This window comes from Nyctibius grandis, chromosome 10 (assembly GCF_013368605.1).
Source record: "Nyctibius grandis isolate bNycGra1 chromosome 10, bNycGra1.pri, whole genome shotgun sequence".
NCBI classification, from domain to species: Eukaryota; Metazoa; Chordata; class Aves; order Nyctibiiformes; family Nyctibiidae; genus Nyctibius; species Nyctibius grandis.
The window spans coordinates 3898764-3923979 of NC_090667.1; the positions used below are offsets into that span (position 1 = coordinate 3898764).

Sequence of the window (25216 nt, forward strand, 5' to 3'; positions counted from 1 at the left end):
TAATATACTGTAATTGAGTTTCTAACCTTTCTGTGTGAATGTGTAGTGTGTTAACGTGTGTGTGGAGTCAAAATACGTGAACGTTTCTAAGTTTGAAGGGGTAATAAAGTTAGGCACAAGAGCTGACTGCAAAGCACAGTTTTAACTGCGAGTCTGCAGCAGCTCTAATGAACTACCAATTGTGTGGCTAGTTATAAGTGGTGGTTTGTTTATATTACAAAATTGAGTCTCAAAGCGGCTTCGAATCATGAGGAGTGACGTTCCTTATTTCAGGTTGGATATGATGCTACGGGAAGCTTTCTTAAATTGCAAACAAGTAAGTTAAGCAGGAAAAGAGTAGTGCTTGTACATGTGCAACAAAAGCTTAGCATTGGCAGGAGGAACGGATGAGGACCATGTAGTCGTTACCCATTTTATGCTTGTGAAAAGCATTGTTCGTTGCCATGCTGCTTGGGGTGATGGGTTGCTTGGTTAATGGTACTTTAAATTTAGATTTTACAAGTGGGAAATTAGTTTGGAATCAATGGCAGAACGTGTTACATAAGAAAAAAAAAAAGCCTCTCATTAAGATAAATACATAGTATGTAATTTTATATTGATCTGTTCTGCTGAGAGTCCCGCTCAGGCCGTTTTAGCCGGAAGATTCCTTGATAGTGAATCAAATTAATCTGCTGAACTTGACAGTTTAATATAGTAGGCTAAGAAAATCTCAGAAGAGGAACTGAAAGGTAGTTGAATTGCTTAGTATTTGTGATGGTAGATGAAAGATAGTTTATTTCTCCCATCTTCTCAAATGAAATGTAATTTCTAAGTTCTGCTGTTAACCAACTTTGTTTATATCTATCTGGCTTGATGAGGTATTAAGAAGGGGTTCAAACAATGGACCTGTTCACACAACTAGTTTCCTTCCATTTGCTGTAGTCATTAACAAGAACTTTAAAGGTATAAATAATGCATGCCCCAAAGTCTCATTTTGATACAGCGATTACTTCCTTTTACATTCACCCGTTAAAAGCCCCCTCATGCTACCCCGTGCAGTGCATTACACTCGCTCTTTAAAGAGTGTTTGTAACTGTTTTTTAATGTAATCACATGTTTTTCAGCTGATGTTCTCCTGTAGCTCAGTTGAAAAGTTATTTAATAAAAGAAGGTAATGCATAATAGACCCTCTGCTTCTTAAGGAAGTTCAAGTACACTTTTTTCTCCATGAAAGTTGTTACCAGCTGCCTCTAGAGGTGCAACAATACGAGTAATTTGTGCAATACTGTGAATGAAAATGCAACTCTTTAAAGCATTTGTTTCTGTGCTCAAATCTTACAGTGATGCGCTGTTGTACTGCAGTCACAGCTTATAACATGCACTTTTAAAGGCTTGGAGGAAACTGATTGTAAATATAGATGATCTGGTGAAGCTGTTCCTAGCAGATGTCGTGATTACTTAGAAGCCTTTCAAAAATTAGATGCTGAAATTACATCAAATGCAAGTAAATATTCTAAATGTGGTTTATGCCATTCATTCAGAAATTTTAAAGCCCTATAAAAGTTGCAGTTTCTACATGAAAATGTTTGTTTTCTACATAAATGCCTGAACCTACTGCTTTGTGACCTTAAATAGCTCCAAAGAAGGGAACACTTTTAGTCTACAAATAATTCATGAAACTTTTTAATACTGCTTTGTTTCCTTAAGAAAAAGCAAAACCTGTAAACCTTCAGTATTTTTGCTGTCCAGAATTAACTTCTGAAAGGTCAATAATGAGATAAATTCGGTGTCATGTGTGCCTATCAAAGCCTATCAGTTTGTTGCAGAGTTTCTTTTTTGCCCTTGCTGTTCTTGAACAGGTAAAAATACACTTCAGCAGAAGAGTCTTGAAAGCCTCATGGGTGGCCGGAATGAATTTACAGTAAATGCTGTTAAAAGTTTTGAACGTCAACAGTCTGGTTTTTCAGTGGTTATAGTACAAGCATGTATGTGGAAACTTTTTTTTTAAGAAGTTGAAACAGTTTTGATCAAATCTGTTATGATGCTTCTGAAATACTTGTTCTACTAGGTTTTGCTTTTGTTGATGGGTATTCAGACTAATGTAAAGTTTTTAGAGCTAATTATGTTAGTTAGTCCTAGCAGATTATTTCTAAAATCATATTTTATAGGACAGAGTCATTTATCAGAATTCTCTTGACAGTTGCCCTACAAATACTAGTTACTGCAAAGCATCGTTTCAGTAGAACTGTTCCAGCTCTCTTTGCTTTTAGTTAGCTTGTTTGTTCCATGAGCATACCTGTGGGTAAATGATGTTGAAGTGATATACACCCAGTAAAATTTCGTTCCTAGTTGCTGCATGTTACTGTGTTTGAAATACTGAAAAAAAAAAATTATACATGATCAAAGATTAGAATCGTAGATCTGTAAACTTGATTGCATAATATAGATGGGGCAGCCTTAATGGAATAGGCAGAGTGGAAACAGCCAAGAAGCGTTTATTGAAATCTCTTTTGAGCTCGACTCAACTATAGGAATGTCAAGTCTATGTTCTGCCTTGATGATTCTTAAGATTCTTTGAAAGCATAGCTGAGAAACAGAAATAGAACTTTTTAATTGTCTGCTTGCTGGTCTGAGGTTCTAGGTGGGTTCACTTCCTTTTCTAGGGCTGTGAGCAACTGCTATCTTACAGCTATTGAATGTGCGCAAGGCTTGGAAGTTAATTGTGACTGTAAACAGCTTTTACTTTTTAGAACACTAAACTTTTATCCTCAGTAAAAGAATAAATTTAGTCTGTGTTCTTGGCCAAGTTTATCTCCCTTTATGTATTTCCTGTTACTTTGAAGGGTGCAAAGGTTCTCATGTGTAATAGTTCTAGGGAACTAAGTTTATATTTAAAGTGCAGACGTGTCCTTATTTCTAAAGAAATAAGGTGACACGTAATTGTTTTGTTTTTATTTTCTTTTTGCAATACCCTCGTCTAAGGACTTAATGAAGCAGTGAAAGACTTTTGTTCTTTTACTTTCTTTTTTTTTTCATTTTTTTTAATGAGAGTTTAGGAAGAAAGATCTTCAAACAGTTTTTCTGTTTATTTTGCTTTTCCCAGTTTTTTCCGTATTATTGAAACAAAGCTGAATAATCAAAGAAGTACCAATGAGGTTAACCTACTGTGTGAAATAAATGGATTTTTTTCCTGTAAAGGGGGTTTATAAGTTTTTAAACTTACACTCTTCATCATAGCCAAGTGTCCTTGGGTCTGTTCCCAGCTTTCCTCATCTTCCACCTTCCCAGTAGAAAATCTTAGGATGGTTACATGTGGGACATTATAAATCCTTTGTCTAGGGATGTTTGCTGTATCTTTGGCTGATGATGCTTAGTACATGGTTCTGTAATAGGAAAATATCCATCCATGTATTTAAAAGACGTCTAGATGTGGTGCTGAGGGACATGGTTTAGTGGTGGACTTGGCAGTGGTGGGTTAATGGTTGGACTTGGTGATCTTAAAAGTCCTTTTCAACCAAAATGATTCTCTGATTCTGTGTGTCTGAGTGAGCTTGTAAATGTGCCTAGACACTTAGAAAAGCCTTATCAGATGGCGTGTAGTAAATCAAAGATGGGAGGAAGAAAGATCCCCTTGATTAAAGGTAGCAATCTAAGAGAAACAGCACAAAGATACTTAAATCTTGCTTTGCCCCCCACACCTTTTTCTCTTATGTGCAGATTTGGTGTCTCAGGGTATGTTAGGTGTTCTAACTCACCACGGTTTGTCAGAAGTTGAGAGGCAATGTTGTTTGGCAGTCTCTGTAGCAAGAAAGGAAGCATCTTTTGTTATTGACATCCTTTCTCTTAGCTCTGCTCTTGCTTTTTGCCAGCTGCTCATTGTCTATACTTGCTTATTTAGTATTCACAAGGGATTTTACAAGTTCTTATCAGTTCGTTGCCACAGCACATCATTTCCTCTTGTCATCGTTACTCCTTAAATTGAGGGGGGGGAGGGTTTGCATTGGAGCTGGTGAGTGGTGGAAAACACCACCATTCATGAGCGCAGCCTGAGTTGCACAGTGCTGTTCTGCTCCTCTCCTTTCTGAGGCAGTTTGTAGTAAAGGTCACATTTCTAGTACTTACTCTGCCATGCCTTTTCCCCCCTTCTTTTTCTGGGGAAAAGAAAACAATTTTTGTTGCCAAAGGCTAAAAATATCCAGTGCTTCAAATATTCTTCTTAAAAGATATAAGGAAGTGCAGCATAAAAATAGCCACAGCTGAAAAGGTTGACCACCTTTTGGAGTGGCTGGGGAGGGGTTGGTTTGAGTTTTTTATTGGGTTTTTCTTTCAATTGTTTTTATTTTTCTTTTAGTTATCTGCAGTTTCTTCCTCATTTTTTTAATACTCTTAAAAAAAACCCATGGAGTACCTAATTAGAGCTCAGGAACAAGTAGATGCTTTAGTATTTTTTCCTTTTGGGAAATAAAGATCCATTTGAGAAGCTGAGTACTTCTATGCAGTACTGGCTGTGGAACTACTGGTTTCACTGTGCCTCTTCCCTATTTCTTCATAGCAAGTTTAAGTCTTCTGGTGAAGCACTGTGACAGAGATATAATACCAGTTTTAAAGCATGTTCCCCAAGCCTTTCTTCTGAAGGAAACTCCCAGATTTAAGGAATGCTGTTAACAGAAGCCATGCCGTCCCTTTGGTCTCTTGACTGTCCTTTTCCCCACCAATCAGTAATGCAAGACCTGGGGACTCTGATCATGTTTTACTTTATTTAGCTTTGGGGTGAGGTCCTAGTACTTCTGGGATTTTGTTTTGAAATAAAATCAGGTGTGATGGCTAGGGTTGAAACAGGCATTCTTTTAATATCTGCCTTTTTGTTTTACCACTTTTTTTTACTTGTTTACTAATTACTTGTTAACTGATCTTTTTAATAGAACTAAATCGGAGGAATCGATCATTATTTTTGGTGGGAAGACTTCATCACTGACATCTATATGTTCATTTGTCAGCCTCCAAGAACTAATACAGCTCACCGGTGGCAATAACTGCTTTTGGTATACACTGACATTTATTTGAAAAAACAAATAAACAAAAAAACCCCAACAGACAAAACCCAAGAAACCTTTTGAAGACTTGTGTCAAATGACGTCAATGGCCAGTTTGTTCTCCTTTACTAGCCCAGCTGTAAAGCGTCTGTTGGGCTGGAAACAAGGAGATGAAGAAGAAAAATGGGCAGAAAAAGCTGTTGATGCTTTGGTAAAAAAGCTGAAAAAGAAAAAAGGTGCTATGGAAGAACTGGAGAAAGCCTTGAGCAGTCCAGGACAGCCCAGCAAGTGTGTTACTATCCCCCGCTCTTTAGATGGACGACTTCAAGTTTCTCACAGAAAAGGCCTTCCCCATGTAATTTACTGTCGTGTTTGGCGTTGGCCCGATCTACAAAGCCATCACGAGCTGAAGCCATTGGATATTTGTGAATTTCCTTTTGGATCTAAACAGAAGGAAGTCTGCATCAATCCATACCACTATAAGAGGGTGGAGAGCCCAGGTATGTTTGAACATGGCTGTCTAAAAACTGAACAAAATCTCCAGGAAACACAGTTGTTCACTCCCTCCTCCTCCAGTACCGTATGACAAATTACATTTGGTATATGGGGGAGTTTGGAAGGGGAATGTTCAAAGTGTACTTTTGTGGTGGGGTTTTGGGGAGGTGTGTCGTCCATTCTGTACTAGCTGATTTTCTTTGTGGTAAATCACACTTCCCACAGATCTCTTTAGCCTACTACCCTTAAAGTTAGCGTGAAAGTCCTCATTTATAAGGAAATAGGAAAGTAGTAATCAAAAGACTTGAATTTCTTTGAGAAATTTGTTTAAAAACCTCAGTCCTTGCAAAGAGGTTGGTAGCCGCCTTTCAGGGGCCTGATAGTTCATCAGTGAGTGACATGAATTGAGGAGATTAAAAAAAAAAAAGGAAATTCTAGGGTGCAGTGTTCCCCACTTGATTTCCCAGTAGCAGAGCTGAGCAGAACCAAGAGTGATGCTCAGTTAGAGCAAGGTACGTACCAAATTTGTGTCAGGTAGCAAGTTTGCTGTTAAGGCCTGTTGCCATGGGAGAGGGTGAGGAGGATTGTGGTTACGAGTGGGAGAGGTGAATTATGTTGCTGTGGAAAGTATAGTGAAAAGTTACTTCCGTTGTTCCACAAAATGGTTGTAACTCTACTGCAACCGGCTGTAGTGCTCGAGTGCTCTACTGTAGCACTTGAATTCCAGACTCCAGCCCTCTTGAATTTAAAAATTAAAACTCCAGCTTAGCAATAGCTGTATATTGTAGTAGAGATTTTGTTTGTCTTCACTGAAACGGACTATATGTAACTATATAGTTTCACTATAGTAATATAGACTGTATTTCCATTTTTACTGATTCGATAATATGTTCATGCCATGAGTTTTGCACTTCTAAATCAGTACTTTGGTACGTGCCACATGTGGACTGTTTTGGTTTTTTTTTAAAAGGTCTGCTACCAGTTGCATGAAATATAGGTGCATTTCTGCTTTGATTTTTGCGAGAGTAAAATCTGAGTCTTCTGTGAAGCATAATGTAAAAAAAATGGAGAGAGGGTGGAGCAAAGGCATGACAGATGAATCCCCTACTCCTGTTTCCACTCCAGCTAGTGTTGAAATTTTCATGATGAGCACATTATTTGTATCTATTTCCTTCTGTCTCAGTTTTTAATCTAAGTTTCCCTGTTTTTTGTTTGGGTTTTGTTTTTTTTTTTCAGTTCTACCTCCAGTGTTAGTGCCTAGACATAGTGAATTCAATCCACAGCACAGTCTACTAGTTCAGTTCAGGAACCTAAGCCACAATGAACCACATATGCCACACAACGCGACATTTCCAGATTCTTTCCAGCAACCCAACAGCACTCCATTTTCCATTTCGCCAAACAGTCCCTACCCACCTTCTCCGGCCAGCAGCACTTACCCGAGCTCCCCAGCTAGCTCTGGACCATCTAGTCCGTTTCAGCTACCAGGTAAGTACAGCCTAGATGTCAACCTAATAAAAATAATTGAAATGACCCATGCTGTTGTGACTTATTACCTCAGGAATTTCTGCTACTTGCAATAAATTGCTTTTTTATTTGCATTTTAGGGGGGTTTCTTTCTAGTTCTGTCACTGGTCAGAGTTAATTGTTATAGTTCGATTTTTTTTTTTTTTTTTTTTTTTTCCAAATGTTGGTTGTCATGGATACTATGGTGGTGAGTTATTTAGCACAGCTTCAGTGTAGAATAGCTGTTGCATACTTTAGAGGAATATCTAGCAATGAAAAGAAAGCAGGTGTAAGAGTCTTAGTAAGAAGTTTATTGATTAAAGACACTTACATGCGGTATTTAACTGAAAAAAATAGAGGAAATTTTTGATAAGAACTTAACCGATTTGGGTGAAAACAGGGGAAAAAACAGTTGATGGGGACAAAGGAAAAAAGCCTTATTGAGTCCATGTGGTTATTGGTGTGGTTTATAAAGCCAAGAAGTTAATAAGTTAAAGAATTTATTTTTCCAGTAGCTCAGTGGCCTCATCTTTGTTCTTTCTGGGTGCCCAGTGCCACAAAAAGAGTGTCTGTTCAGTGAGGTATCCCTCTTCGATAAGGACTGTGGTCACTGGGATGGATGCGTTAATGGTACCTGGCGGGAGTTTCTGAAATAGGGGATAATAGTGTGTTGGTGCACTGACTCCTGTACTGAATGAAAGAATGCAGAGATCCACACTTTTATAATGAACTCAGCCTACAGAAGCAGCAAAAAAGTAACTGGTTTAGGCCTTCGTTATGCTATGGCAAATAAAGTTATTTCTTCTACGACTTCTTTCTTTCTGAACACAGAGAAGTGGATAGGGAAGAAAGCTAATGTTTGTGTGGGGGGGAAAGGAAGTGGGACCTATAGTCCTCTTACCCAGCTGCAGGAGTGCAGTTATTAAAGAAAAAAGGCAAAAAGAAAAAAGCACATTTCTTAGTTTTCCTCAAGTGTCCAATCTTATTATGAGTGCCGTAGGTAAGAATCCAACTATTGAAGGAGATTACTATAAAGACAGCTGGCTGGGTTGTCTTCAGGTTGCTTTGAAAATGGGTCCAAATGTTTTAACGTCTCTTGTTCAAGAGTATTTTTGTGTGTTTACAACTGTAGAGTGAATAAATGAATATTCTAAATTGTTGAGATTTATTCTGGTTTATTCTTTTTCATGTTTGTAGCTGATACTCCACCTCCTGCCTATATGCCCCCTGATGATCAAATGGGGCAGGATAATTCTCAGTCTATGGACACAAGCAATGCAATGATCCCTCAAATCATGCCAAATATATCTACCAGAGGTAAGTTGTATAGTATGGTGTAAAATTAACATAGTTTGGCTTCTCACAACTCATGACCAAATTGAGCGAATAACTTCAAGTGGCCCAGTAAACCTTGTTGGTAAGGGGAAGCAGTCCTCCAAAGCAAACTGGGGCTGTAGCTGAAAGAATTGAGAAATAAAACTGAAAGAATTGACAAATAGTTGCCTTGCTTGTTTGCATCTCTTGCTTTTAAAGCCTCAGGTGCATAGTATGGCTTACAACACGCTGAACTTTTTTCATTTCTCAGAATTAGTGTTTTCTGCTACCCTTGCCTGCTGTTGGAATTGTATATGCACAAAGGTTCTGAAAATTGAGTCCTAGAATATCAGTTAAAACTTTTTTTTTTAAAGTGAACAGAAGAATCATGTTTCACCTGATGTCAGTTATCTGTATTTTTTTGTGTAGGGTTTTTTTCTTTTGTTTAATAGGCTTAAAATAGGAAAATAGTTATAAAATCAGTGGACTAGCTAAAATGCATGAAAGTAAAAATCATTAAGATCTTAATCAGGACTCTTCTCACCCATCATAACTGTTGACTAAGCTTTTAGTTTATCTGTTGATATTTTGAATTATGCTTTTAGGTTTAATATTTTAACATTTATGTAAACTGGTATTTCCATTTTGCTTATTTTCAGATGTTCAACCTGTTGCCTATGAAGAACCCAAACACTGGTGTTCGATTGTGTATTACGAGTTAAATAACCGTGTTGGGGAGGCTTTTCATGCATCTTCTACAAGTGTCTTAGTAGATGGGTTTACAGATCCCTCCAATAATAAAAACAGATTCTGCTTAGGTTTGCTCTCAAATGTTAATCGCAACTCAACAATTGAGAACACGAGACGACATATTGGAAAAGGTAAAGCTTGGTTGTATTACGTGTGATTAAGAAGCTAAGTCCTTGTTTTTATTTCAACTTCTGTATACTGCAACAATGATTATTCTCGATAAGAATAGTAGAAGTCATCTGTGGTGTATTATCTGCCTCTCCAGTATCTGAAGACAAGTTACTTAAGCATAGTTTGATTCTAGTTAGTATAGGAATTGCATATAAAAGATGAAATATTACCTCTTCCTTACCAAACTGTACTGTCATAGGGGCTTGTTTGTTATGGTTAATTATAGTCTGTACGTAGAATTTTCTCTTTCAGCACCAAGAAATATATTGCAGGACTTCTGATGTTCTATGTTGTATCTGCTTCTTAAATCAAATTCTTCATACCGCTTTACAGTATATCAAAAGATTTTTTCTTTTAATTTTGTTGTTCATGCACGGTATTACATTGCTGTCTACAGTATGTTCAAATATCTTGCATGAGTTGGCAGCAGGACTTTGAAGTGCTAATGCAAAACTGCAAGGGCTCATTTGTCTGAGTGAATCCGTGGGGTGTGTATGTGTGTGGGAGGGATTCCTGGAGACAGCAGGTTTTGCAAGATCTTCTAGTTTTCCCATATTGTTTGGCTGATAGCACATATAGGTGCACGGTTTTCATCTTTGATGGAATGTGCTTGGATTATCTTAAAATGTAGTACTCCTTTTCTGAATATCTCCATTTTGTAAGTAAGTCAGGCCTGAGAAGAGAACCCTGTTTCTGGTGCACATATCTAGAGGCCTTTTTAACACCCAAGATCATTTGGTACAGTTGGTCTTGAGTTTTGTTTGCTGAAAGTCACTGTTGCTTGTAATATATCTTCAAGACCCATCTGTCCCTTAATAGTCTGTTAATTAGAAACTACTATAAATATGGCAAGATTTTGCAGATAATCTGGAGACCACGAGTTATATTAATAGCTGTTGGAAACTTGGCTCTGCAATGCTGTTGTCTGAGAAAACTTGACGTTATAAAGGGGAACAGCTGATTTCTGAGGTGTAGGTGGTTTGTCAGGTGCTTTTGTTTTGGCTTACACCTTTTGATGGTACTGGCAGAGAAATCTTGCACATCTGCCTAAGGTCAGAAAGGTAACAGGGATCCAACATCAAGTTATAGAACAGTATTGGCTGCAATAAGCTTTAAAATGTCTACATCTCTAATACTAATTACTAAACTAAAACTTTGCTTTATGGTATCAGTTCTGAGAACAATTAAGATTGTTTTGGGATAAAATATTATTTATTTATGGCTTTTGTTTGGACGGTCGTAGTTTTTTGCCTCCTTAAAACTACCCAATCTTATTTGCTAAGCTTTTTTCTGTAGAAGTGTTGCATTGCAAGCATAACTGACTTCTAATTGTGCATTGGATTATTTTTGAAGTATCTGTGTTCTTCTCAGACTGTTACATTATCCAGCTCCCCTCTTCAGAGATCTCTGGGAAGGTCTTTACCCAAAAGAAGTTAGCTAGCAAGTGGTGGTCCCTGTCTTTAAATGAATAGGGTTGTGCTGTAGAAATGATTTCTTGCCCACCCCAGATTTTCTGACAGCTGCTTATAGTTGTTGAAGCCAAAGGTTCCTCTGTGTAACCTTCATCCTACCTGAGCCCCCAGTGGATCTAGCAATGTTCACAACAGTTGCTGCTGTCTGAAAGATTAACTTGCATCTGTTGACTTGCTGCAGCCTCATCTGGCAAACCACGGGATAGTCTGCAGTGGATTCTCAAGGTATTGCAAGGAAGACTTAAACTGAACTGTATCCCAACCATGTAACAGTGGTGGGTGAGGGAAAGGGAGAAGATCTGGGAGAAGGAAGGCGAGTATCTCAACTGAAGTAGCAGTGAGAATCTGTGTTTGGATGCTGAAAGGATCAGCAGCTTTTATATATTAGTTTTTAGTCAGTAATAGTGTTATATAGGCTTCAGAACATAAAGGGAGGGAAGCACTTATGTGCATAGCTGAATCCAGGCAGATGTGATAAATCTAGGGGCTTTGTTGATTTTAAGGTCTGTAAAGCCTGATGGTATTTAAGTTGTGCAGCTAATTGGACTTACCTCTCCTTTTGCTTGATAAAATACATTGAAAATCAGAGCAGACTACGGATATACTTTCTCATTCATGTCTATCACTGCCCCTTCTCCCCGGCCACTTTTATTTCTGTTGGAATTGCTGTAGGCACAAGCTACCAATTTTATAAAACTGGAGTGTTAAAATCCACGTAAATTCTCTAGGAAAATAGCTTGACATAACAGTTGACATGTGGAAGTCTTTTCATTCTATTCTGTAACTGATGGGAGAAGGACATCTAGTGGCTGACATATAATGAAGTCTACTGTGTTTTGAAGTGAGAAAGTATGTTATAGTGTGGGCAAAAGAGCTTTTCTGAAAAGCTCCTCAAACAGAAAATTTACTTTGTTGCCTCTGATTTCGAGGGAATTGTATTTAGTACTCTATTTTTGGGAAAAAGTAATTTGAAACATTTTTATCTTTGTTTTCAAGGAGTTCATCTCTACTATGTTGGTGGGGAAGTCTATGCTGAGTGTTTAAGTGATAGCAGCATATTTGTACAGAGCAGGAACTGCAACTACCACCATGGCTTTCATCCAACAACTGTATGCAAGATCCCTAGTGGATGCAGTCTGAAAATTTTTAACAATCAGGAGTTTGCTCAGCTTTTAGCTCAGTCCGTCAACCATGGATTTGAAGCAGTATATGAGCTCACCAAAATGTGCACCATTCGAATGAGTTTTGTAAAGGTAAACAAATTATTTTGGGGGCATTTAAATTTCTTGTGGATTTGGGTATTCAGCCGTAATTACATTAGCACTGTAACAAATGTAGCAGAGCTATTCTGACCTGATAGGGTTCTTTTCAATGACAAGTATGTTGCAAATGGTTAATTTGGAGAGAGGGAAATCGATGCAAGAAAGGAAAAGCATATATTGCTGTATTGAATGTTGGCTATGTATTTAGTTACTTCAGTATTCAGAACAGGGAGTTAATCATTGTAGTTGCTCTATTTTTTTAAAGGAGATTTGAGCTCATGCCCTAAATTTGAAGGAACAAAGTGAACTACAAGACCACTAAAAGAATGCGAGTAGAGAGGAGCATAAGTGATTGCAGAAAAAATTGCAGCTTTTTCCTAAGAGATTAATATATTTTTTTTAAATTTATTATGGACAAAAGACATGATTTGAATTTATGAAGTCAAACTGTGCTGTTATTCTCACAGTACTGTTTTCTCAACATTATTTAATCAAGATGCTGCACGTTTCAGATTTAGCATGGAGTCTAGACTTGGGCCTTCCAGGTGGTTGGTTTTTTTGCATCTTGTACAAAAGATGTCTTGTTTCTTTTGTCTATTATGATAAATACCGCTCAGTTTGAGAGTGTGGAGGACAGGGAGCAGGAGGGAGACACAGAAGAGAGATGTGGCTATAGCCAGGAGTAATTCTTGACTCAGCAGTGCGCTCCACAGAGGAGCTTGTGTAGTCACCCCAAGTCTGAGGCAGACGAGGCTTGATTCAGGCTTCCAGGTGCAGCGTCCCTGCCACTCCCTTCCAACCTCAGGTTTTTTTCCTTTTGATAACAACTGTTTGCTAGATTGTGAGTTACCTTCAGATAAGTATCTTAGAACATGATTTCCTGCTTGTCTTTCAAAATAACTGTACTAACAAGAAGCACGTTCTCAACTTGATTGATAACTTTTTGTTCTTTTTTTTATAGGGCTGGGGAGCTGAATATCACCGACAAGATGTCACAAGCACCCCATGCTGGATAGAAATTCATCTTCATGGGCCCCTCCAGTGGCTGGATAAAGTACTTACGCAAATGGGTTCTCCTCTTAACCCGATCTCATCTGTTTCATAGTGCTGAAATTCTATCTTCAGCCTTATTTTTAGCGAACTTATTCTAATTCTAGAGAAACTTCCAGTGTGGATACTGTGAGCTATATGGAGAATGGATCTTATGATTTAACCTTTTTTTTTTTTTAAATCCCTTTGTGACCAATTCCATTGTGTATAGCTAATCAGTTTTACATTTCAATTTGTTCTTGTGATGCTTAAGTGACAGTTGAGCCCTAAGGGAAAGAAAAAGTCTATTGAAAAATTCAGAACACTTTTCCCCTCCTTCAAGTAGAACTTAAACAGACCTATGTCTTAACTGGAAATTTTTTTTTCTTTTTGTCCTGTAGGGACACGAATTATGAAGACTGACTTCAGAAAATAAATACATATCATAGTTTGGGATTTTTTTTAAACGTTTATGAAACTATTTGAACATGTGCAGCTCCAGCTTGCAAGCTGTATTTTTAGTTGTTTAACATCTTAAAGTTGACATCTGTCATAAGCAAAATTAGAATTTATTGCGACTAATTTGCCTCAGATTGAACAATATGATTTTTTTAAGTGTACACATGAAATATACTTTTTACAAATATTGGAGTGGTGTAAAAACACTTGTCTATTGGAAAATGCTGTCATAAACACACTGTATATTAATGCAGAATAGCAGTTCTTAGCCTTTTCCCACTTCAGTTTTGTAATATCTCTTTTAACCACCGTTTTAAATAGTAATTGATACAAGGTAAACATCTTGCACGTTTCTGGAGTAGTAATTCTTGTTTTGCTTTGATTTACACTCATGCCGTTTGGATTTGGTTGCCAAGACTATTTCTTTTTAGGTACCCTTCTCTGTTTTAACATAAACACTACTATTTGTAAATGGCAGTGCTTACTACTTTTTGGAAGGAATAAGTTTTTTGTTTTCTTTTTGGTGTTCTAGCTGTTTATTTTACCTGTCTGGAATTGATCTGTCTTAGGCCTTTTTAATCTCTCAGTAGACATTATGCAGTATTAGTGATTACACTGTATTTAATTCACTTTCAGTATGAGTTTGAGTCTCTTTGAAGACTGTGAGTGGCTTAGCAAGTTAGTAACTGAATGCAGGAGCTTTTACTTCCAGATCATGTAATTTAATACAGACCTGTTGGTAATGACCAAAAGTAATCACTTCTTTGTAGCCTACATGAAACAGTGGTCTTGATCCTGTCCCTGATGGCAGGTGTTCAATCAGAAGACTCGTAACTGTAGTTGGCAGCTTTATGGGATTGAAGGACTGCATTAATCTGACGATGGAATTTCTCTCTCACATGTAAGGAATCCTGTTGACTGTGTTGTTGTATTACTCAGTAGAGAATTTAAACACTGTACTAAACACTAAAAGAAATTGGTTAAATAATGTATGCATATTTTTCCCTATTAAATAATAAAAAAGGAGGCTGAAAGAAATATTCTAAGAGAATTAGAAGTGAATTATATACAAAATTTCTTTGCATGCAGAAGACGACCTCTTGTATTTTTTAACTTCTCACCCTCCTTTTTCCCAAACACTTCTTCAGAAAAGGGTTCAGTGTTTGGGGGAGAGGCTGAAAACTCTAAAATGCAAATACTTAAAAGATGTGTTGCAGTTAATTACTGCAATCCTGAGACATTGCTTACACAAGTTCTTGTGTCTTCTATTGAATGACAGTTTCTGCTCAGATGTGGAAATCATGCATCACATGGTACCTAAGTAACAAATTATCTTAAAGGAATAAAATTGTTTGTGTCATTAAAATGTTTCTTATGAAATGCCTTAAAGGAATAAACTGTAACACTTCTGCAGAACCCAAATGTTCTCTTGTACAGGAATTTCTATATTACTTGGTGGTTTGGGTTTTTTGTTTGTTTTTTTTTTAGGCAGTTTCTCAAGTGTGATTAAAAACAAACAAGTGCATCTTCAGGAGAAGGGGTATAACATTATTTGCCACTCACGTTTGGGGTCTTCTCTTTCATTCTTTGGAACCATGGATTGTTCTTTTGATCGAATAAGATGCAAAGTCAGTTGGCCACAGGATCAGGCTTCTATTTTCTTCTCCCCGGGGCTGACTTTTGTTGAGTTGCTGAATATGTATATTTAACACTACAGGATTTTTTTTTTTGTGACTAGCTTTTATAATAGACGTCCTGGCACATCAGATTAATGAAAGATCTCAGTTGTAGGTACAAGATTTTACTTTATCCAAAATGTTTTTCACCTGGCTTCATCTCTGTTCACTTGTATGTTTAGATGTGGCCAGCTAAATGACTCAAGAATGGGTGCTGAAGTGGGTGTTCATGAGCCAGAGCTGGTGCTTAGTGCTAGTATTGTGGTTAGATTGGCTACCCATGCACTGAACCATAATTTCTGCAATAATATCCAGTTAACCCACTTCCGATGCTGTCATTAAGTACTAAAGTACTCTGGCATTTTTCTAGTTGTGTACATATTCTTGAACTGTATGCAGTGCTGGGGATATCCTTGTGACTGCTGATTTTGCCAGGGTAGGCTTGTGGGAGCAGACCCAGTCAGATTTGTCTATTTTCTACTTTTCTGTTCCTTTTAAGTAGGACTTTTTGAGAGCTTTCTAGTTAGCAAATTTTGTGTGCTGCTGGTTCATGGTGTTCCTAATCATGTTTAGTTCTCTGTGCTGCTGATACAAAATTCAGATATCGGCGCACAGAGGGATCGGGTGGAGAACTGTTTGACCCTAATGATGTTTTAAGTATAGCGACAGCAGACAGTGCAGCTTCTGTTGCAGCATACTTGTGTATAAGTCACTTCTTGATCTAGATGGAGGGATGGAGAAATTGAATCAGCCAGTAGTATGGTAGTGAGAGATGGAGCCTTTCCAGTATAGCCCAGCTTAGACTGAATGTTACTCTTCAGTGAAAACTGTTTTGACTTTTGTAGTGTATTTTCTTCTTCTTGGGCATCTTTCTACTTTGCACCAACCACAGCATTAACTAACAGCTTTGGCAATACCAGTAAAGAGCCTGGAACGGGCATATACTGAAGTTGTTTCTGGGTTTGCTTTTATAGTCACTAGGATAGGATAGTAGCTTGGGTATTCCTCCTTAGAGGACTTCAGTCTTGCTGGCAGTCAATCCAGTGCCTTGCGTAAGTATTACGTTCATTTAATTGCATTAGGCATGAAGTAGTTGTACATGAAGAGGGATGACATTGGGTTATAGTATCTCTAGGACCAAAATAAAACTTTCTAGTATGACTGACCGATAAGAGACAAATCTAACAGAACAGCCCATTAGTCAAAAGAATGATGAAACATGTGTTATGATTCAGTATAGAATTGTTTAAAATATTGGAATTCTCTTGGGTTTTGCTTGAAGCTATGATTTCCCCCCACACACACACAGTATTACAGTGTGAAAGTTGTAAATTTTTGGGCAGCTACTCTTGCAGTGTAAGTCTAGACAACATTAAAATGTGTCAAGCTTTCTCCCTAGTTTGAAATATTTTTTTCAGGATTGTTTTAGTTGCCCAAAGTGTTGCTAGTGATGGTTTTTAGAAGAAAAAAAACCCACCAAAAACCAAACCAAAACATTTTCTAAATGTTTTGCTTCAAAAGACAAATGTGACACTTTTTTTTTGTAATTGTGAAGTTTCTGTTTAGGAAGGAACCCATTCTGAATTCAAATCAATAGACCAAACCATCAGATTACAACATAATGTTGCTTTATTGTGCTGCTCCATAAACCTGCTTCTGTGTTTGTTGCAAGCATAACCTTTATGCTTTTGTTTACATTGTAGGAAACACAGTTCTAGCAATGAGTTTTTTCATTTAACTCTAAACATCTTTTTATTTTGTTAATTTTAAAATTATTAGGTGTTGCTATGTTATGTTTTTAAAGATATTTTTTGCATACTGCTGCTCATATTTCAATAAACAAAACAAAAAAACCCTCAGTATGTCTCAAATATTTGTTTACCAGGGCTGATTTATGACTTCTTGTAACTCTTGCTGCTGATGCCTTACCGTGTACATACTCCTCCTTGTACAAATGTGATCTTGTAATTTTAAAAATACTTTTCTATAGCTTCTTGGTAACGCAAAAGCTGCAGTGCTCGGAGAAGCAAAGACTACATTATTTCATTAACTTACTGAAGAATTCTTTTTTCTTCTAGAATGCAGCCAGCCAAAATGGTATCAGTTTGTTGGTATTTATACAAATATTTAAATCAGTAGTACAAAGAATGTATATCTATAAGACTTCAGCAACACTCTGATGATTGTGTTGAGGGTGGTTGGGGTTGCTCTTTTTTTTTTTTTTACCATTGTGGCTGACCATAACGTTTTTAAACAGCCATCATCATGTCTGAATCTGTAGAGCTTTAAACTGATGACCGATAACCTTTTCGTTGAAATGAAGGCTGTTCGAATCTCTCTTGAAACTCAAGGACTGTTCCAATAAAATGGAAATTTAGAAGTTTAGTGAGCTGTTCTTTTACTGTCTATTAGCCTTATTTTTTAAGATTGAGGGGAAGAAAACTTATTTACCAAGATACTACAGAAAGAGCTTGAAATAGTAATTGGTGGTATGCACAAATTAGAAGAAATCTCTCTTTTTGGCAGGATGATGTGCACAAATACTGAATCCCAATTCCACAGGCATATCCATATAAGAGCTACAGAAAGGACAAATTATTTGTTTAGTATAAAACTGAAACAAAAGGTGTTGACACTGCCTGATCTTGTCTATGCTTCCCGCTTTGGGATTTCATTTGGCTAGCAGGCTGCCACCTTGCAGTAATACTCTGTGAAGTTCTCTCATCTTCTCAATAATAATAGCTTTTTTCCTCTGAACATGCAACTGCACTACACTAAGGAGGATCCAATCACTCAGGTAGTAATTTATTTTTTTTAATATCTCCTGATACTGTTTTGATGCTTTTGCTTCCAAAACAATGATTGCTACGTAAAGGTTCCAGAACATTCACTATGATAGTATTACCTAGGTGATACAGTCTAATTTGTGAATAACATCTCAAATTAAGTGTTGCAGTGGCTTGTTGGCTTTCCAGAAACGTTGTATGGACTTGTGTTAATAGCTTCCTATATAAGTAAAAAAAACCAAATAAAAAAACCCCAACTTGGTTATTAAAAGTTCTAAATCATTATTTTATAGAACTGAAGAGTTTTTGTTAATCTTACTAGTCTTTCTGGGGAATTTAGATAGATAGTAACAGTTGATAATTACATCTCTGTGAGTAGCTAGCCAAAGTAACCCGTGAAAATGTTCATTTGAGTTTTTTTCAGAAGAAAAAAAACAAGATTTGGGCAAAACACACCACTTCCACCCCCACTCCAACCTGCATTGTGGTGTTAAATGAGTCAGAGGCTACTTCTGTTCACTGCTACGTAAAAAGCAAATATCTCACTGGCGTTTAAAGTAATTAAATGTTGGGTGTCCTATACCCTGCGCCAAGAGAAATCTGCCTTTCTTGTCCTGGAGTGCCCTGTTGTAGCCAAGGACTGTGCCTTCTCTGACACCATCCCAAGAAAGCCTTACTCATCTAGAAAAACTGTTTCATAAAAGTTAGGAAAACTTGGGAAATTAATTTTACTATAGATACTCTGGTCAGGGGACATTGGGGATTGGAGTGTCAAGTCAGTGCACTATATCAAGCTTTTCCAAATACTTTTCCTGAAGTAAGCACCTCTGTATCATGGAAATGCTGATTCCCTTTAACTTGCCAAATTCAGTATTTTGGCCTATGTGATTTACACTGTGTGTTTTCCAGACACTGCTAGCATAAAAAAAATGTTGAACTACAATCAGTGCTGATACTGGCTGTAGTTTCCCTTACTTAGGATGCAGAGCAAGCTATCTTCTGTGTGCACGGAGATGTTTGTAAAAAGTCCCAAAGTGCCTGTGAATTGTCAGCCACTCAGTTAAATGTAAATGTTTTTAGATACTGCATCATCTTAATGCTCAGTTAGTACTGGCAAGAGAATTGGCTTCTGCTGATTAGCGTTTTGTAGTCAGCCAGTGTTAGCGCGTTGGGTTGGGAACATTCAACACAATCATTCCCTTTAGTTTTGGATATCTGTGTATAAACTTTGAAGTAAAGAAATGCCATACTCTGCATTTTTATCATACAGGTGCAGCCAAGATGGTTGTAGCTCTGTAGTGTGAATTCTCACTCCAACCACTCACAAATTTCATAGCGAAGCAGAAGAAATCTGCATGCTGCAAAGTAGCTTACCTAGACTGAAAAATGAAGCCTACGCATGCTATAGAGTGGAGGTACGAGACTTTTGCAATCTGTCCAGCATCTGTCCCCGTTGTGCTGTGGGAACTGCAAAAGTCAAAGCAGAAACTACATTTTTTTGGGAAAAAAACCCTATTAATCCCCCACAGCATAAAACCATCACCAAAGCCACCGAAAGGACAATACTCTTGAGTCCTGTTGTCTTGCTACTTCTCCCAGATGTTCAGTTCTGTGTTTCTTTTCCACGACTTTCCAACTCCTGCGAGTTGGAAGGCTCCTTTAGCCTCATAAGAAACATCAGTTTGACGTTTCTGTTCCTTTTACCTCTTACCACGTTTGTTGTCGCCTGCCCAGGTGAAGGGGACCTGTGTGCCCAAGTTTTCAGACATGCTGGAGAAGTTGCATGTCACGCCTTGAGTGTGTGCCAGCCGTTTGTTACAGGTAGACTAAAACACCCAGTCTGACTTTTTCTCTGCCCTGTATTTCTATATTTAGCAGTATTTTCCTCTAAAACTGTCCTGAGAAGTCTCTGAAGTCCAGCACAGTCAAAGCACTAGCCCTCAGGATCCCGAGTAAGAAGCCTGTAGCTGATGGAGTTCTGGTGGCACATTCACATTAAAAGAGGGAGCAAACCTTAATGGAAGACAGCTTGGCCTGAGCACAATCACGTACAATACCCGTGTGACAGGTGCTTCAGTGTTTTACAATTTCTGAGCAGTTTGTATCAAATTCTTTTTGAATATACTGTTCTTGTTAACTGCTGTATAGGGCCACATGTTCCAGTGTGCTGCACAAATATTTCTGTAAGCAACATTTTTTTTTTTAGCTCTAGTTCAGTGCAAACCCAAGGGAAGGTCTGGCTTGGGATTCTCTTAATCCTCCTGTTCTCTTGCTTCTAAAGGTAAGTCTGAGGCTGCAGTTTCATCGGCTGGTAAATGCGGTTATAGGGCATGTGGGTGTCCAGTTAAAAAGCAAACATTGCAGCCACCAAGAATGGTAACGTTTGAAATGGCGAAAATAAAACCCCAGTCTAAAAGTTCATTCCAAAAATCTGGAAGCAGGTAATCTGTCCCAGCAGAGAGATCTTGCCAGACAAGATATATTTTTTACCTTAAGTTCATGCTGGATTGGTAATCATCTGCTCTTCTAAGGATGGCAAGAAGCCAGCATGGCAACAGTGTCCTGTTTTCTGAGCGTGATGGTCACACCTGATCTAGAACAAGTGGTTGCTGTTGGGCAATCCCACAGTGAGCAGTTCTGTGTGAATGTCTCTGTTGAAGGAGCTCTGCCCTAGGAGAATGCTAAAAGTGTTCACTTTAGTGCAAGAAATGAAGACACAGATCTATAGAAAATCATATGAGAGAAGCACAGTGCTGAATTCTCTTCTACCCACAGTTTTTGCTGTGCTAACCACTGTTCCCCTTAAATGTATGTGACCGGGGAAACTGCTAACAAGCCAGACCAGCTCTAGCTGCAAAGTAGGTTTGTGCCAGGTCAATCAGTTCTGTATTTAATTGATTAACTCTCTGTATTGCTGTTTGAATGGTGCTGACTGCTGCTGCACTGGAGGGAAGAGAAGCAGGACGAAAGGAGTAAGGCCACACATCCAGAGGGTGGTCACGGGCAGCTGCGGTGCTGTACGTCACCTGGAGCCCACCAGCGTCCTGCTCGAGGTACGAGTTGGTTTTGGTGTGGGATGACAAAGCTGTTGTCAAAGGAATGCTCTGAGTTACCAGGGACTTGGCTGTGCCAGGGTGGGGTGGTGGTTGTGGAAATGCTTTAGGTGCCCTTATCTACTACAAGCGATGTAGGACACCTAAGGCAAGGTAAAAGTCTAATAAAGACAAAACAATAGGTAGTTTTTATACATACCAGCAAGTTAATGTGAAATCTCTTTTTTTTCCCATTTTAAGTCTGGTTTCAAAACCAGCCGTGGACTAAGAGATTAAAGCCAACAGACTGAAATGTAACTATAATAATAATCCATTGGCAGGGTGGCATCAGATGTGAAAGGTCTCACTGCTTCCAGGTGGAAGTGATGAGTTGTTTCCCTGGCCCAGAGGAAGAAGAGTTAAAACCTTATTTAACACACAGGTCCTGATTCAGCAGAGCACACAGCGTGTGTTTTAAGTGTATGGATGCTCTCCAAAGCGTTGTGGGAGCTATTCATCTTTGGAAAGCAAAGTATAGAATTAAGAGCTGCTCTGAACTGGGGCCACCCCGCTTCTCACACCATCATGTCCCAGATTTCTGGTGTTTGACTCATCCTTTGTATTTCAGCATATGGACCTCTGGTCTCCCTTGAAGAGAAGCCATCAGGCAGGAGGTGCTCAGGGCTGCGAGCAAAGAGGCGTTTCTGAAAGGCACATTGAGAAAGTGGAGTTTGCTATAAAGATGCAATGAATGGAGCGTTTGTGTCGGGCAAGAGTCTGACTGGCAGAAGGTGAGGGGAAGGGATGGAGTATACATTTGGGACCCCACGTGTGTTATGCAGCTGATAAACCAGTTACAGCAAGTGAATAAATGCCCATCGGTCCCTCTCCTGGCGTGCCTGTGGTCACGAAATGAATTTTATGGGCAGCGTGAATTTTGAGCCTGGTGAAAGAGAATATATCAGATGTTTTCTATAAATACGTTTCATATATTGGTTAAAATGTCATTGACAGAACTTTAGTCTGCAATAGAAGTGATTCTGGGTATTGATGAGAGCAACACAGGGCATGCACAAAAGCTTTCCCAGTAAATCAGTTATCACTCTAAGCATGACAGGTTCTGCTGGGGTATTAGTCCAACTATCGGGCTGTGGGGGAAAATAGGATTATTCCAGGGTTATTCTTGAACATTTAAATAAAATACAGTATGGTGCAATGCATCATGTGCTTTATCAGGTTCTGAGGCTTTTGCCAGCAGAAATTCTTAGACCAAACTCATTATGGCTGATAACTGAAAACAAGCTGGTGTTACTTAAACACAAATAAGAAATGCCTGATTTGATAAAACTTGATTTATTCAAAAAGGGCTGAGATAAACACACTTGAGTTTATTCTCGCTTTCTACATTAGAGTAATTACTTGGAATTACACCAGTTAAATTTGGTTCAGAGAAGATAAAAACTGGCCACCTATCGAGGAATAAAATATTTAAGCCTGTTACATAGTAGTTTAATTTACTTGAGCATAATAAAACATGGTAACTAAGACATTGACATGGAAGTGTTATCAACTGTGCAGTTTCTGTATAAAAAAAGCTTGCAAACAGGCTCCCGTATATACACGTTTTGTCTGTGTGCTCGAGTGAGAGCCTGGGTGCTTGTAATCACATAGCAAAATCTTTCCATTTGGATTAAATAAGTTATGTACATATATACACACAGCTCTTCTGCTGTACTCCATGTTAAGAACAGATTTAGGGGCAAAGCATCTGACACCTCTTGAACTCCATTCTTCTGATAGATGATCCACGAGTAAAAACTGCAGCAAAAACAGAGTTTAGGACTCTGTGTTTCTGGAGAGCTGCAATTCAGTTGTATGTTGAACTGCTGGGGTTAAAAAAAAAAAAAGCCCTTTGCCCACTGTTTGTGGGATGTAGAAATACTGTTCTGGGGTTGTGCAGTTTGATCTGGAATTGTGCTGTAACTGCCAGTTTATTAAAAGTCAGCATCGGTAAAATAGCATGTCAGCTAACAAGGTTAAGCAGAAGCTTTTAGAACAAAATCAGGTAGCTAAAAATTGAAACTGGTATTTTTTCCCAGTGATGAATGTTGAATCAAACTGTTGCCATATTGATAATTGCTTCTAATTGTTCTAGATTTGTATAAAGAGCAAGGAGTGGGGATATTGTGCATTAAAGCACCTACTCCTATAAAACTGTGTTTTATGGCTTTTAGAAGTTATCTGCTTTGTGTACTGAACTCGGAGCACTCTGCTCTCCCCTTTCATTAGTTTACACACTATTAATGATATTTATTTTCTCTCCTTCCTTCTCCCCATCCTGATTACTTTAGTTTCATGCTGTGGTGAATAATTTCCTTTGTGGCTTAAGAAAGTTGAAAACAAATTCCTTAGTTATTTAGTGTTTCACAGAAATGGTAACTTAAAACCTGTTTGATGATGCAGTAAAATATCAAACCCACCCTTAACAGAATCACAATCAAAAGTGTAAATAAACATTTTTAATTTTCTCCTCCTGCCTGGCAGGACTCCCACTGCATTACGGCACCGTTTCAGCAGCAGTTGACAGAAATGGGTCTGGAAAGTAAACTCGTATCCTCAGCGTGGAGCCGTTAGGTAAATACACTGTGTTTTTTACATTTGATGCTATGGTTTCATAAACATGGGTAACAAGCTCCACCAGATGCCCGAATCAGAGATTGTTGTTAATGCAAATATCCTTGTGTGGACACTGAATGGGTGGATGATGACATTTGCATACATATAGCTCTTACTTTGGAATCACGGGGCAATTTTTTGCACAAAACTGTATAAATCTGCTGAAGCATTCTCTCTTTAGTTCATTACAGAGCTTTTTATTTACAGCTATTCCCATTTGCATACAGCATATTTTTCAGCAATCTTTTCCGGCGAGGCAGCCTGTTCCTCTAAAGAGGGTCACATCCATTCACGGACACACACGCCTTATTGCACAGGGTTTCTGGTGCCTACTACTGTTGTAATACATAGTTGCTCTCTAGTGTCAGACAGCTTGTGTCCTCCACGGGCTCCTCGCTTCTCTGAGCGATCTGTCGTAAGGCAGAGTAGCAAAAAAGGAATTTTTCAGCTGGCAGTTTATGAAAAGCACAATGAGAGTCACAGTCAAGAGCAGAAAGAAAAACAGAATGATGTAAGTCACCAGGTCTGGCTTATTGATTTCGCCTTCTTTTAGCACCCTGGCTGTTGACATGTAAAAAGCGGAGGAGCTCACGGGTCTCGACGTGCCGCTCAGGTAGGGTGTGTTGGTCTGAATGATTAGGTGGGCTTCAGTGGCACTGGTTGAATTTAGCAATTCACTATACATGTTCTTGCTTAAATTCCCTCCACAGTAGAAGTAAAGCAAGAGAGCAAACGCAGTCAGTCTTTGGCATAGGAAAGAAATAATGTTCCTGCTTGTAAAAGGCTGAAAACCAGCCGCATTTTGTCTAAAAGCAAATTAATTCACGTGCATGGCTCAGTGACTTTCTTTTAAATCTTCTTGGCTCATATTTACAGCATTCATCCACAAATATTAATCAAAAATGGTACAGGTACCTCGTGTCCTGGCCCTCGTTCCCCCAGCACACCTCTTTGGGGAAGATGTGCTGGTTCATCTGCAGGTCAGCTGGGACGGGCTGGGAGCTCTGGGAGGCTGCTGGGAGCCTGCATGGGAAAAGGCTCTCCCTGACGCAGAGCCGGTGCCGGCAGCCGGGCAGAGGGGAGCCAAGGGTTCGGCTGGCAGCGCTCACTGTCCGCGCAGGGAAGGCACGGTGGATTTCCAGCTGATTGTCAGAAGTGGGATGCACACAAATCTGGGGTTAAACGGCATCTGTGGGGCGAGGCGGCTGCTTTGAGATCCTCCTGGATCTGCTGTCGCCGTTCTCTGCCTCGGGAGGCTCCGTGCTGCTGAAATCCTGGTGCTGTGAAGCATTAGTTGACTTTCTTAATCCCAGTTGACGGCACGCTGTGGAGCCAGTGTTAAGAGGCTGAGCTTTCTGCGTGAGCTTTCCAGGCACTCCTTTCCATTGCTTTGAGAAAAATAAATTAAAAAAAAAAAAATTGACCAATGTCCCTTTGTTCAAAAAAGAAACACCACAAAAGCCTCCCTGGGAATGGGAGGGGGGTCAGTTCTTTAGAAACCTCCTCTCTGCCCTTGGCTCAGCCACGCTGCGAGGTGGGACTGGGCAGGGTTCTGTCAAACATGACTTTTTCCCCC

At 38.8% G+C, this 25216-nt stretch overlaps 2 protein-coding genes across 5 annotated transcripts in view; one reads left to right on the plus strand and one right to left on the minus strand.

Moving 5' to 3' along the window:
* Positions 1-17005, plus strand: part of SMAD5 (SMAD family member 5) — a 30115-nt gene extending 13110 nt beyond the window's left edge. For all 4 annotated transcript variants that reach the window (XM_068408448.1, XM_068408447.1, XM_068408446.1 and 1 more), the window contains 6 exons: positions 4902-5512; positions 6744-6995; positions 8211-8330; positions 8987-9208; positions 11717-11973; positions 12944-17005. In XM_068408448.1, coding sequence (XP_068264549.1) covers positions 5110-5512; positions 6744-6995; positions 8211-8330; positions 8987-9208; positions 11717-11973; positions 12944-13087 — 1398 coding nt within the window. In that variant the 5' untranslated portion in view covers positions 4902-5109 and the 3' untranslated portion in view covers positions 13088-17005. The remainder of the gene's footprint in view (positions 1-4901; positions 5513-6743; positions 6996-8210; positions 8331-8986; positions 9209-11716; positions 11974-12943) is intronic.
* A 6999-nt stretch (positions 17006-24004) lies between these two features.
* Positions 24005-24325, minus strand: SMIM32 (small integral membrane protein 32). Its single transcript, XM_068409742.1, has one exon. The coding sequence runs from the start codon at positions 24323-24325 to the stop codon at positions 24005-24007; it is 321 nt and encodes a 106-aa protein (XP_068265843.1).
* Between the last annotated feature and the right edge of the window lie 891 nt (positions 24326-25216).